Below are 13,136 nucleotides of genomic sequence, written 5' to 3' on the forward strand. Positions count from 1 at the left end.
AGTTTTTTCCATTCCTCTGATTATGTTGATTTCTTTTTCTGCAGTCTACAATGCAAATTAGACTTTTTCAAGCATGGATGATCAAAGCTGTTCCAGATAAGCTCTCAGTAGTGCTCTGTATAATGGCATGCATGCTTCTAATTTCCACCCCATTCCTCAGTTTATCTTAGGATCATAGCACATGGAGAGGGTAGGAAGGTCATAGTTATGATGTGATCAACTGGCATAACAAAATTTCTTTCCCCTCTATTGTGTCTAATGAATGTCTTTCATTTCTAAAGAAATCCCTGTGACTGGTTTCTATTACCTTATACTTTAAGCTATAAGATTTCATCTCACTGCTATTATTCTAATCCTCAAGGTCATTAAATTCTCACTTTGATATTCCAGTCCTCTACTTTATCATTAAGCATTATGTATGCTTCTATTTAAGAAAATAATGGGCATATATTAAATCCTGTTCCACATACTTTTATCTCTTCCTTATGAGCAAACTACATTTCAGATCTCTGACCTCAGTATCTAATTCTTACTGTACAGCATCCAGATATAGAACAAAAAGGCAGAGAGAAAAGCCAACACAGTTTGTCTGGGATGACCTTACAATAGTAATACATATTATATACAATCAAATATATTCATTCAGTTCTTGATACTGGTCCAGGAAATGACAAATTTTTGAGGCTACCCCTGAATCAAAGGCAAACCATAAGACACTTGAGAGCTGCATCATTGCTATTTTTTTTAATAGAGGTGAGAATATCATGTTGTTATTTGGAACAAGTTAGTGAATCTGTGTCCAAAATAATTGCTCAGATACTCATGCAGGTATCCCAAAGATAAATCTGCAACTTAAATGGTACTAAATAAGAATATTTTTGTCTAACTTTAATTAGTCATCTAATATATAGAGAGAACTTTTTTCTTCTGTTCCAAATAGTTCTTGATTTTGTTTATGTACAACCAACAAAGCATTACTATAATCTACAACTCTAGTTTCTCATCTACCAGTCTGTGTGTTTTATTTTTCAGTGATGCCAGACTCTTTTCAGTGGCATCCAGTGACAGGACAAGGAGCAATGGCCACAAACTAAAACAAAAAAAGTTCCACCACAACATGGGAAAGAATACAAGGGGGTGGCAGAGCAGTGGAACAGGCTGCCCAGTGAGGTCATGGAGTCTCCCTTTCTGGAGACATTCAAAACCCAGCTGGACATGTTCCTGTGTAACCTGCTCTAGGTGACCCTGAGTGGCAGGTGGGCTGGACTGGGTGATCTCCTGAGCTTCCTTCCACCCCTAAAATTCTTTGATTCTGTGATACTGTGTGTTTCCAAATGACTACTATCTGAATGCTAGCACGTATTATGAAATGAGTCAAACAATATAAGTCAAAAAACATTTTGTTAGCACAGAGTGCAGATCAAGGAGAGTCACATATGAAAGTGAATTGTGGCAACTATGAACATTTACCTTTACGAGGTCCTTAATTAGGTCAAAGTATTTAGTGGGTGCAAGCAGTAAATTTGTGGTTGCATTATATAAGTAAAGGTTCTGTCAGGCATTTCAAAGTGTAAAGCAGCTGTAAGGTGATGGTCATTCAGCACCTTGACTTGCTGCTGGTTGAACCCAGCTTCCTTGTAAACTTCCCTGAATGCTGGGGAATTTTTATTTGAAAACACTCTTTAGAAAGATGTAAGGTAATCAAGGAAATGTTTAGATGTACAAATTTATATATGGAATTTCTGTTGGAACTAAATCAGAATTCAACAGCTTTTATGACTTTGAAAAGTTTCCCACTCAGAGATGATCTCAATGTCTTTCCTCCCATGTATTTCTAAGAAAATACAGAATGGTCTAAAAGGATCTGGATTGAACATTTCATTCAGAGATATGTGAGTGGCAAAGCATTTGTAACCAAACATAAACACGAAGTCTCTTCAAACAGGCTTAGATCTGTGTATCATGTAAGAGCTATCTTAAGAGGTGACAGTTTACTGACACTATTCTTCTTATCTTTTTTCATAATATATATATAACTATAAAGAATATGTAATTCTTTCATAATTACAGCACAATTGTTTGGTCCAATGTATAAAGAAAGGCTCTATTTTTAAATCCATATCAGCTTGCTTGTTATTTTTAATTCTTCCAGACAGGGAAGAACAGTATGATTTCTGTGTTTGCATGCAGCATGTTAGCTATTATCCATGCACAAAGGAAGAAAGAGTTCCAGAGGTAGCTAAGTAGAGTCCAAGGACTCAGTCTTGCAATGATATTCAAGCAATTTCAGCATCTTCCAGAAGTTTCTTAGTTGATAGTAACAAGAATATAAACAAAAGAGTTGGTTAAGGCATAACCATAGAGCAAATGAAACAGCATATTTGAAAAATTCCTAAAGCCTTCATTTGTAGTTGTGTTGTTTATGTACTAAAAAAAAACAGAAAAAAAGATGATTCAAAATTGAGTGGGTTATGTTTTTTCAGTTTGAAGTACAAAGATGAAACTTGAAGGGATGTAATCTCAGCTGAAAACCACTGAAACATGGTTTTGCACTTCATCTGTAATTTACAAAAAGAGAGATTTTGATTGAGTCACAGTATTTTTTTCAAGTTCTGTCTTGCCTTTCTCCAGCATTTAGCTTGCTTGTGCGATGCTGCCATTCATGGTCACTAACGCTGATACACAATTCTGGTTTTTATAGGTTCTGAACCTAGTGCAGTCCTATGTCACGCTGAGAGTCCCTTTGTACGTCTCTTACGTTTTCCACTCTCCGGTGGGCGTCGGGGGCTGGCAGCATTTCGACCTGCAGTCGGAGCTGCGGCTGACTTTCGTGTATGACACTGCCATCCTGTGGAAGGACGGTATCGGCAGCCCGCCTGAGGCAGAGCTCCAAGGTGGGTGCTGCGCTTCTTGCCATAGATAACTCATGCTCTGTTACTGGGAGTGTAGTTTGCACACAGTAGGATGGTTTTTCAATCATTCCAATACTAAAAACAAATTTAATAATTTCGTTATTATCAATTGCAGTCTGTCATTTCCTAGCACTCGCAGGTGTCTGCTGGAGTTTTAGTGAAAATCGTGTAAAGTTGACATCAGCTCTTTTACTGCAAAGAAAGACAAATGTATTGTTATATTTGAAGTACATGTGCAAAATTTAAAACATTTATATCTACTCAGAACTTCAGGGTACGTTCTGTAACCAAATTCTGTTAGCACACGTTTAAAATCTTTCATTAAAGATGTTTATGCTTTAATGAAAATAATTGAAGCTTTTCTGTGATACCTTTTTTTTCTCACAATGAATGGCCAGTTTCAGAAACTTATGATATTTTGAAAATGTTATGAAACATTCAAAAGAAACAGAATTGTATAATGGGAGCCTTTCCTCTGTGTGAGAGTAGTAAATTCTGAGACATTCTACAATATGTTAAATACAGTCAGTAAATGTTTATAACTATTCAACAAGTAGAAATCTATCATTGCAGAATTTATCTTTTAAAAACTTAAATTACTTTTTACAAATAGTGACATTCTATGTGCAAGTATGTGCATAGTATGGGCAAGATTAAAATGTATAGTTACACCTGTGTGCTGCATTATTCTTTTTATCCAAATTTACTTAAAGTTTCCTAGCATTACACTTCAGGTGTTTCCCATCTTTCTCCCTAAGGTAGAATACAGGTTACCAGCTGTAATTAGGTACATAAAGAATTTCAGGACTCCTGGGAACCTAAAGTCACTTTTTTTGCTTCTGCTCACTCTGTATATGAACTACAGAAATCATTGCTATGCCATTTCTGTCCTTGTGTTAAGAGCAGGAAATGAGGAGCAGCAAGGGGAATCTGCAGTGCATGAAGAATGAAGCACATGTCATGCCATGCCTAAAGAATGAGCCACATGCCACAGATCATGTGATGTGCTAGTCACCAAATAATGACCAGATCTAATCCTCTGTCTCAGCAGTTACGTTGTGCATCTATGCCACCATTTCCCATCTTTAATTCTTTTATGTATCTATTTAAGAAGCTGATGACCACATCTTTGGATGTGCTGAACATTTTCAATTCCCTTTGAAAACAACCAGTACAAAACAATCCTCAGCATATCCCAGTGTTACTTTGGTAGTAGTTTTTCAGCAGTTGTTTTGCTGAGCAAGGAGGGGTTAACTAGTTTCCAGTTTCTTTCCATACCTCTCAATTCATATAATTGTGCTACATAAATTCTAAGTAACACTGTAATGCAATCATGGTCTTCTAAAGCCCAAATTAAAACCTGAATATATAGTTATTTCTATTGTAACAAGAAATATGGTTGGTACAGATGATTTTGTACAGATGATTTTGCCCAAATTAAAACCTGAATATATAGTTATTTCTATTGTAACAAGAAATATGGTTGGTACAGATGATTTTGTACAGGTGGTATACATTCACATTGGTGTGTTCAATTTCCAGCACATTCATGGGGGAACATTCCTGTTTCCTTCTTTTTCCTGGCAAGCAGAATGGTGATACATCACTGGCTGTTTGTAAGGGAGTGTTGGAGGAAATGCCTAAACTCTAAAGCTTAACTGAACGCCAGAAGAAAAGGGTCTTGGCTGCAAGCTACAGAAGTAAACCACTTCTGGGTACAAGATCTTGTAATCTGAAATTAGAATATGTAAGGCCTGTATTTTGTTCTAAATTCCTGCCAAAAATTGCCAGCAATGCAAAGCCTATCAGAAGGAGTTTCACAGATTTCTGTGGAAGTCACAGCCAGCTGCTCCAGCTGATGCTGATGGTTGCTGCCTTGGCACAGTAGGCACGAAGGCGCTGATAAAGGGCATCTCTGAAGCAGCTTTCATTGCTAGGAGTCAGCTTAAATACTTGGTGAAAATAAAAGTCTTCATTCTGCAGATTCCCCTGGCAGCTGACCATGCTGCCTGAACACAAGAACAAACGGCAGTGTGGATTTTCCTCAGCATATTAGATCAGCTGTTTGGGCCCATGGTGACATGTAAAAGCGTGGCTTTGCAGGAAAGTTCCCTGTATGCTTTGGAAGCTCTATCACATCCCAAAATCTCAAGGCCTTGCTTTGTAAGTTCTTGTTTGAGAAGAATCTGGAATCAACCCAAAAAGTATCAGCAGGCCTCACCAAACAAGTGACATGGCAAGGGTAGATGAAAGAGTGGGTCTGGTGTTTCAGAGGAGTGTGATTTCATTGACACCTGAAAGTGGAGAACACTTGTTAATAATTGTTTTCTGCTGGCAGGTTCCCTGTTCCCGACCAGCATGCGCATCAGTGAAGAGGGACGCTTGGTTGTCAACTTCAAGACTGAAGCCCGGTTTCATGGTCTGTTTGTTATGTCCCATCCTGGTAAGTATAACCTACCCTTTAGCAGCACTACAGAAATTAAGCCATCCTCCCCAAATTTGATACTATTCTTTTTTTTTTTTCCTATTTCAGCTTCTGATAGCTGATTGTGGGTTTTGTTGTTTTGTTTTTTTTTTTGAAGCTATGCTCTTCAGAAACAGATGTTTCCTCTGCTTGATATTTCTTACTTTTCATTGATGACTGTATTCAGGTTGTCAAACTTGTTGAAATATACGTTAAGCTGAAGGAAGGCAAATAGTTCCACTTGATCAAGAGCCTGATTTATGAAGGATGAAGATCTAGGCCATTGTGTCCATTAGGGATCTATAGATATATGTTTTTAACCCCATAGTTATAATTATTTACATTGCCCTAAGAACTTGGCATTAAAATTTCTTTTCTAACTTGAAGATTTTCTAGGATATTTAGACCTTTTTCAGAGAGCAAGAAAAAGTCTTGTGTGGGCATTGTGTGATTCCGTTAATATAACACTCTCACTGGCATTCAATTAGTCATTGCTGAGGACCTGTTCGTGCAGTTTAATCTGTTTAAACCCCACTGCCTTTATTCAGAATAATTACAGGTGTAAGACTCGGTCTACAGACATAAATGTGAGCATGAGTGCCAGCCATGGAAAAGAATATCTAACTAAATTAAATCTGCTGAACAACAGCGAGAAGAGAAAAAAAAATAGAAAATCTCTTCTAGTTTAACTCAGTTGTTTTTAACCTATATAACTCCTTCATGGTTCTTCTACTTTTTCTCACCTGTTCTGTAGTATGTTTGGTTTTGCTTATGGGCAGAAACAAGTTTAAAATAGAAGGTTTATAGATCTCTGCCATTCCAGTCTCACTCTTTTGATGGTCTCTTAAATTTATTCTTCATACAGTTATGTCATTGTGTACAAAAGCAGCAGTTGAATAGGCACTTGAACAAGAATCAAGGAGGCCCAGCTGAGCTGACTGTAATTTATTTTAGTTTCAGTTAATAAAACCCAATGCCCCGTGAAGGTATTAGCATCAGCTATGGCATCAAGGTTTATGAATCATTGAGAATGTTTTTCAGGCTCCGAGAGTTTGCAGTGAAGCACTAAAGGTGACAAGTCTGTCTCTTTGGCATGTTTCTAGCTTCACCTCTGACTTCCATGGTTATGTCAGCCGACCACCCGGGCCTCACTTTCAGCCTCAGCCTCGTCCGAAGCGAGCCAACCTACAACCTGCCAGTGCAGCAGTGGAGCTTCCTGTCCGACTTTGCGGTAAAACCTCGGCCCTCACCTTGTCCCCTACTGCCCCAGCCTGTTATTTGGGGTGCTGGTGGCACAGCTCCCTGTCTCTCTGTGCCCAGGTCCGAGACTATTCTGGAACGTACACAGTGAAGCTGATAGCCTGCACCACCGCCCCACATCAGGAGTACAGCCTGCCCGTGATCTGCAATCCTAGGGAGCCCATCACTTTTGACCTGGACATCCGATTCCAGCAGGTACCCTTACAAGGACACCTTCATCATGTTTCCTTTCTAATTCGATTCCCGTTTGTTGGTCTTCTAGTTCCAGTGCTATAAACTGAATTTCTTGCTAATAAAGAAAGCATCCCTAAATTGGTGGGAGAGCACATACTCCTCTCCTGCTAAATAACTTGATTTAGGGGAAAGTTACTGTGATGCAATAGTAACATTTAGGAATTCTTTTTTTGTCTGTTAGCTTTGGTAGTAAATAGTTTCATCAGGTAATTAGGAAAATATAGAACTATTATCAGAAGGTTTTCATCTGACATAAAATCACAGTTAGGTCTCAGGTATTAAAAGTGGAACCTCCAGAAGAAGATTCATTCAGTCCTGAGGTAGAACTTCTAGCACTGACTGTGGAGGGAAATGTAGACAGGCAACACTGCTTAGCTTTAAAACTCACCAAAGTGACCAAAACGAATCTGAGCCATAGCAATATGGATCATATGGAAACATATGGTAACAGGCAAACAGCATATCTTTCAGAAAGTCCAGCTGTGAAGCTCTGTAGCTGGGAAAAAATTAGGGGAAGTGGATTCTTCTGTAGAAAACATTGGTTTAAAAAAACAACTGAGGGTCATGTTGGATAGTTAAGAGAACATAAACTGCAAGCTTTCCAGGTTATCAAAAGGGCTAGTGTGACCTTGGGATGTGTAAGGAGGAAGTTATATAATTTCTGTTATTTGGAGCTAGTACAGCCAATCCTGGAACAGTGCGGCTGTGGTTTCATGCTCATTAATAGTATAGATTATGCTATTAAATCATCTTACAGAATAAATCCATATCAGTCAGGGGTACACAATCACTTTTCTGTTGACTTAGCCAGAGTACACAAGGGAATGTATGCAGTCTTTATGCTTTCATTTGGCATTATGCCACCTGTGGGAGAACAGATGATTCCTGAGAGGGCATTAAGTCCTGGCAAGGAAGAGAGATGATACATGATCTGATGTGAAACCTGCCTTCTCAGGCTTAACCACATTTCAACATTTTGGAGAGGTTTGAATGGAATGGGTGAGGGGAATTTATACTAGTTCAGCACTTCAGCCTTTGTCTGGCACTTCTAATCTACTTCTAGGGACTCCAAAGCAATTAATATCAATGCTAACCCACAACTTGTTCCTGATCCTAGTATAAACAATAAGATGTTGATATTTCAAAGAAGGGTAAAAAAATGTACAAAAGTCATTGGAAAATGGGAAAAGTATCCTAGAAAGAGACCTAACTCTTACCTGGAGGTAGCCTATAAGTAAAAGCTATGGCTAAGAATTAGAGCTGCCTTGGAATAAATAAATGGACACTGTAGGGGGTATTATATCAGATTAGGATTTGACAATACAGTATATGGGAGTTTCAGGTGCATCAATTCAAAATAGGCATAAGGTACAAAGTTGCAACAATGTCACAGACTGTGGCCAGCTAAACCCCCATCATCAACAATTTTCAAACCAAGACCAGTTCTCTTTCTTGAGATACTCACAGTAAAAAAGGCTTGGGCTTTCTGTGGCCCATGATAGTTTTTCCATCTGATCACAATTTGAAGCACTGTGTCCCACAGCAGGTCCCAAAAAAGCAGCAGCGCAATAGCACAAATTCCATAGTCAGTATCGGCACTTTAAGACTTTTTAGTCATTCTGCAAAACTAAGTAAGCATTGGTATCCACTCTTTTACAAATAAGAAAATAAATAGTGAAGGATCAGACTGAAGGATGCTAGTCTTTATACTAGGGACTGCCTGATTCTTTGCACAGGCCCACTGCATTCAGTCCTCTGGTGCCCAGTGCTAAAAATTCATGGACCTCTTAGAGGAGTCAGAGGAGAACCAGAACAATGATCAAAGGGCTGCAATACCTCCCCTATGAAGAAAGGCTGATTTGGGGTTGTTCAGCCTGAAGAAGAGAAAGAGCTAAGGAGACCTTATTGTGGCCATCCAACATATAAACAGGGCTTATAAGACACACTCTTTACCAGTGACAGGATAAGGGGCAACTGGAAGAGGGTGTATTTAGATTGGATGGAAAGGAGATACTTTTTACGATGATGGTGGTGAGGCACTGTCACAGGTTACCCAGAGAAGCTGTGGATGCTCCATCCCTGACAGTGTTCAAGGCCAGGTGGGATGGAGCTCTGAGAAACCTGGTCTAGTGGAAGGTGTCCATGCCCATGGCAGAGAGGGTGAGATAATCTTTAAATGTGCCTTCCAACCCAAAACACTTCGTGACTCCCTGAAATCAGTGAGTATATGTGTCACAACCGGACAAAATTACTTTTGACTGCAAAGTCTAATGGTAAAATGATGAGGCAGGACAAGAGTTGTGTCCCCCAATTCTTAGTCTAACTCTCCATCTCCCATACTGAATTACTTTCTTGGGCTTTTTAATATAAGGCTTTTCATTTCCTTGGAAACTTTTTCTTATAATTTCCTTCATAATTGTTTTCACTGGTCACAGGTGAGGAACCATTTTGACTCTCAAGAGAAAAATTTATTTGGTGTTTCCCCACTGGTTCAACATTTCTTTTTTGGTCTTGTATCGCCTGCATATCTCCTTTTTCCTCTCTCCATGGCCCCTGAGGACTCAAGCAGGTAGCCTGGAGCTCTAGTGAGGATTGTATTAACATCATCTCACTCTGGAATTCCCTGAACAATATTCAACCTCCAAGCTTTGCTTTATCCCAGTTCTTTCCACATCTCCTTTCTTTCAATGTGTATCACTATTTCCTGACAGAAGCCCTTCCATACTGAGGATATTTGTTGCCCTGGGATGGACCCATCTCAAGAGTGCTCTGTTCCTTGGGGTACCAAGTGTTACATGGGCTTTGATCCCATGGGTGATCTGCAGTGTCCCCACATCATCCCTATGCAGAGCTGATGGACATGGCAAATAGGCAGAATAAACTGACAGCTACTCTTCTCACCCAGGAGATCCTCACAGATTGTTTTCCAAAAACTCTCAAAATGTCTCAAATGCCCATAAAAGTAATTACACTTAAACTACTGTCCTAAATAACACAGCTGGAAAACATTTGTACTAATCAAGTATTTGTGGAACTACAACCCAATGACCTGTTTCTCAGGCATTTGGAAAGAAGCATTCCAAGATAATAGAATTTTTTATCTTTTTTTTTTCTTCTTTGCAAAGGCTGGGGTGCTAGGGCTTCTTTTTCAAAAGAGTAGCACTCCATTTATAAAAAGGTTTGAGCTGTACATTCTTCTTGCCAGATTCTGTTGCTTTGATAGTTTTAGGACTCTATTGTGAAATGGACCCTTGTCCGTGAGCCAGAAAGAATGTTTTCTTCATTTTCTTTCCTTCCTGTCCACACACTTATACATATATATATACATAAATATACCTATATATGTTAGCTTTTTTAATTTGTTTTGTGTCCTCTTGTTATTTTTTCTTTTTTCTTTGGTTTTTTTTTGGATATATGTGTCTTCCGCATTATTTCCGCAGGTACTTGCATCCTTTTGAACTTTGGGCTCCCCCAGCTCTTCAATTCACTGTATAATTTCCCTTTTATTATGCCATGTTGCTTTATAGTTTGCCTTTGTCTTGCATCAAAACCACTACAGCCTTCTTTCTTGTTTTATGATCCCATGCAAAACTGCTGCTGATAGTATTGATTAATTTTATCCTTTTTCATGTAATCAAGAAAGAACCATAGCTTTGTATTTCAAATATATAAAGATAGATACTAGCATAAAAAGATGTTCAAATGGTGCATTTTCACATGCATGATGATCTGATATATCCTGCAGCACATTAGAAGAACTGATACTTGCAAATAAACCTTCAGCAATGGGTGCTTTCAAATATTGACAGAGGATCAGAAGCAGAGGCGAGACTTGTGTGTAAGAATGAAAATGGGATAGAGAAAACAGGCTGTGGTGTGTCAGAGACAAGTTTTTGAGGGAAAAGTTTTCCTTATGTTAGCCCCACACGTAAGTTGCCCTAGACACTTCCTTGTTGGATTTGGAAAAATGTGGTGGGAAGAAACTAACCTAGAATATTATCAAATATCACAGAGGCAGATAATCCAAAGGTTGTTTGCATATAAAATATTTCTAGTACCAGGAGATCTTTTTATTAAACTGTATTATTGCAAGTAGATGTGCAGAGCAGGTAAGTAATGTACATTGGGAGAAGATCATTCTTTGTTTTAAGAGTTTAAGATCATGCTATGTTTTTTCATTAAAAACTCTTGTTGAAGAGCGTTATGCTTTTGTGGTTGTAGGTCAGTGACCCAGTGGCTGCTGAGTTCAGCTTGAACACCCAGATGTTCCTCCTCTCCAAAAAGACGCTGTGGCTGTCTGATGGCTCAATGGGCTTTGGGCAAGAAAGTGACGTTGCTTTCTCAGAAGGTATAATTGTGCATAGATCATGCACATTTAATTTGTGTTCCATACTGTCAGGATCCTGTTGCTGTCTAGGAGTAAAGGATTTGTGCTTGCTGCACTAAGCTTCTTGAGAAGGCTTTATTAGCTCAGCCTATTAGCTCAGCTTTATTAGCTCAGCTTTATTAGCTGTGCTGAGTGTTCAGTGTTAGCAGATGTGAACAGTGTGCACTCCTTACAGGTGATATCATATACGGCCGGGTGATGGTGGACCCAGTGCAGAATTTGGGTGATTCCTTCTACTGTAGCATCGAGAAGGTTTTCCTGTGCACAGGAGCTGATGGATATGTACCCAAATACAATCCATCCAACACTGAATATGGGTGCCTTGCTGATTCTCCATCCCTTCTGTACAGGTTTAAGATTGTGGTAAGTGCTCTAATTCTGTCAGGATGCAGAGATATATATATATTAATTTTTTTTCTAACTTGTCTTATACCCAAAACCCAACTGTTCTTTAAAATGTTCTCAACAGCACCAAATTTTTTACTCGAGCTCCAGGCTAACATGAACTGATGGAGGCAGTATCTTGCCTTTTCCCTCATGGTTCTATTCTTTATCTTTCTGGGAACTACCTTCAGTAAGAGTTTGACCTAAGTTAGAGTCCCAAGATAGGCTTTTTCTCTGCGCTGTCTGTATCCATGGGCCACAGAGGGAATTTCAGGAGACATGCAAGTGAGGGATTGTAATTTGTTTCATGGTTAGCCTCCCAAAATTTAGTGTATACTACAAAGTTAGTCATCCAGGTTGCCTCTGTAGGCCATAGGGAAAGAGAAATACCTCCAAAGTTGGCTTGGATGCTCTAATTTCATTCCTCAACATAACTGTAGAGTAACCCCCAGTAACTACAGACCTGATGCCCAACTTTTAGAGTTAACTTTATGTAAGATGATTATATAATAATCTAAGCAAATTTATGTGACTGCCTGTCAATGAAATGAAATGTAGCTTCTTTAGTCTGGGAAATAGACTTCTTACTTTCGTTTCAGACCACATTTATGTATCTTTTTTATTTAAGAAGTGAGCTATGGTTGTTCTCCAGTTTTCCCATTTGATTCCAGAAAGGTGAGGTATTAAATAGAAGTCAGTACAAGTGAGATGGGACCAGAACTGTTTCTCATGTATTTTCTCTTGTAGTAGTATTTCCCTAGACTGCATAAAATAGCATGTTTAAACTACACAATTTATGCACTGCAAGTAAATACTAAAACTGTTTTTCCTGTGAGAAATAAATCTGTGTTTTACAAACTTTTCTCCCCTCCATGCAGGACAAAGCTCAGCCAGAGACACAAGCCACAAGCTTTGGAAATGTACTTTTTAATGCAAAACTTGCAATAGATGATCCCGAAGCAATTCCACTAGTTAAACAGCCAGGCTCTGATGGATTCAAAGTAGACTCAACTCCTCTGTTTCAGGTATGATTTCTGTAGCTTAGTAGCAAGAGTACTGAACTAAGGAAGAAACACTTGCACAAGTATTATTGTTAACTGTAAGTTAAATTGAAACCAGCAGAAAGATTTATTCTGATTTTAGTGGCAATCAAACACAATTATAGATGCCTAAAAACTTCTAGATATAAAATCTGGAACACTTATTCAAGTATTTGTGTTGGAATACTCTTGTTTTTTCTCTTGTATAATTCCACAGGCCAACCAGAAGTTCTGCAAATTGTTCTTGTACATTTCTTTTAAGAAGTTAATAAGATTCTTGTTGCACAGCATTGTTTTATTCCTTCCCATCTCACTTCTCAAAGACAAAAAATTAAAAATCACAAGCATTTATAGTAATCTTCATCAAAATCAAGTTGATACTTGGCGTTTTCTGTACAATTCTTTCCTTGCAAACTTGCACAGTGTGAAGCACTGGAAAGCCTAAAATTTGACAG

General features: G+C 38.6%; 1 protein-coding gene across 2 annotated transcripts in view; it reads left to right on the forward strand.

The window, feature by feature from the left end:
• The window catches only part of FREM2 (FRAS1 related extracellular matrix 2), a 117,584-nt gene that overhangs the window by 100,249 nt on the left and 4,199 nt on the right, over window positions 1-13,136 (forward strand). For both annotated transcript variants that reach the window (XR_012579024.1, XM_074535376.1), the window contains exons 17-23: window positions 2,702-2,894; window positions 5,251-5,355; window positions 6,480-6,607; window positions 6,697-6,831; window positions 11,092-11,218; window positions 11,433-11,620; window positions 12,520-12,666. Coding sequence is in view for 1 of the 2 variants with exons in the window: in XM_074535376.1 (XP_074391477.1) it covers window positions 2,702-2,894; window positions 5,251-5,355; window positions 6,480-6,607; window positions 6,697-6,831; window positions 11,092-11,218; window positions 11,433-11,620; window positions 12,520-12,666 (1,023 nt within the window). In the remaining variant the exon portion in view is untranslated. The remainder of the gene's footprint in view (window positions 1-2,701; window positions 2,895-5,250; window positions 5,356-6,479; window positions 6,608-6,696; window positions 6,832-11,091; window positions 11,219-11,432; window positions 11,621-12,519; window positions 12,667-13,136) is intronic.

Source organism: Zonotrichia albicollis, chromosome 2 (genome assembly GCF_047830755.1).
Source record: "Zonotrichia albicollis isolate bZonAlb1 chromosome 2, bZonAlb1.hap1, whole genome shotgun sequence".
Taxonomy (NCBI): domain Eukaryota; kingdom Metazoa; phylum Chordata; class Aves; order Passeriformes; family Passerellidae; genus Zonotrichia; species Zonotrichia albicollis.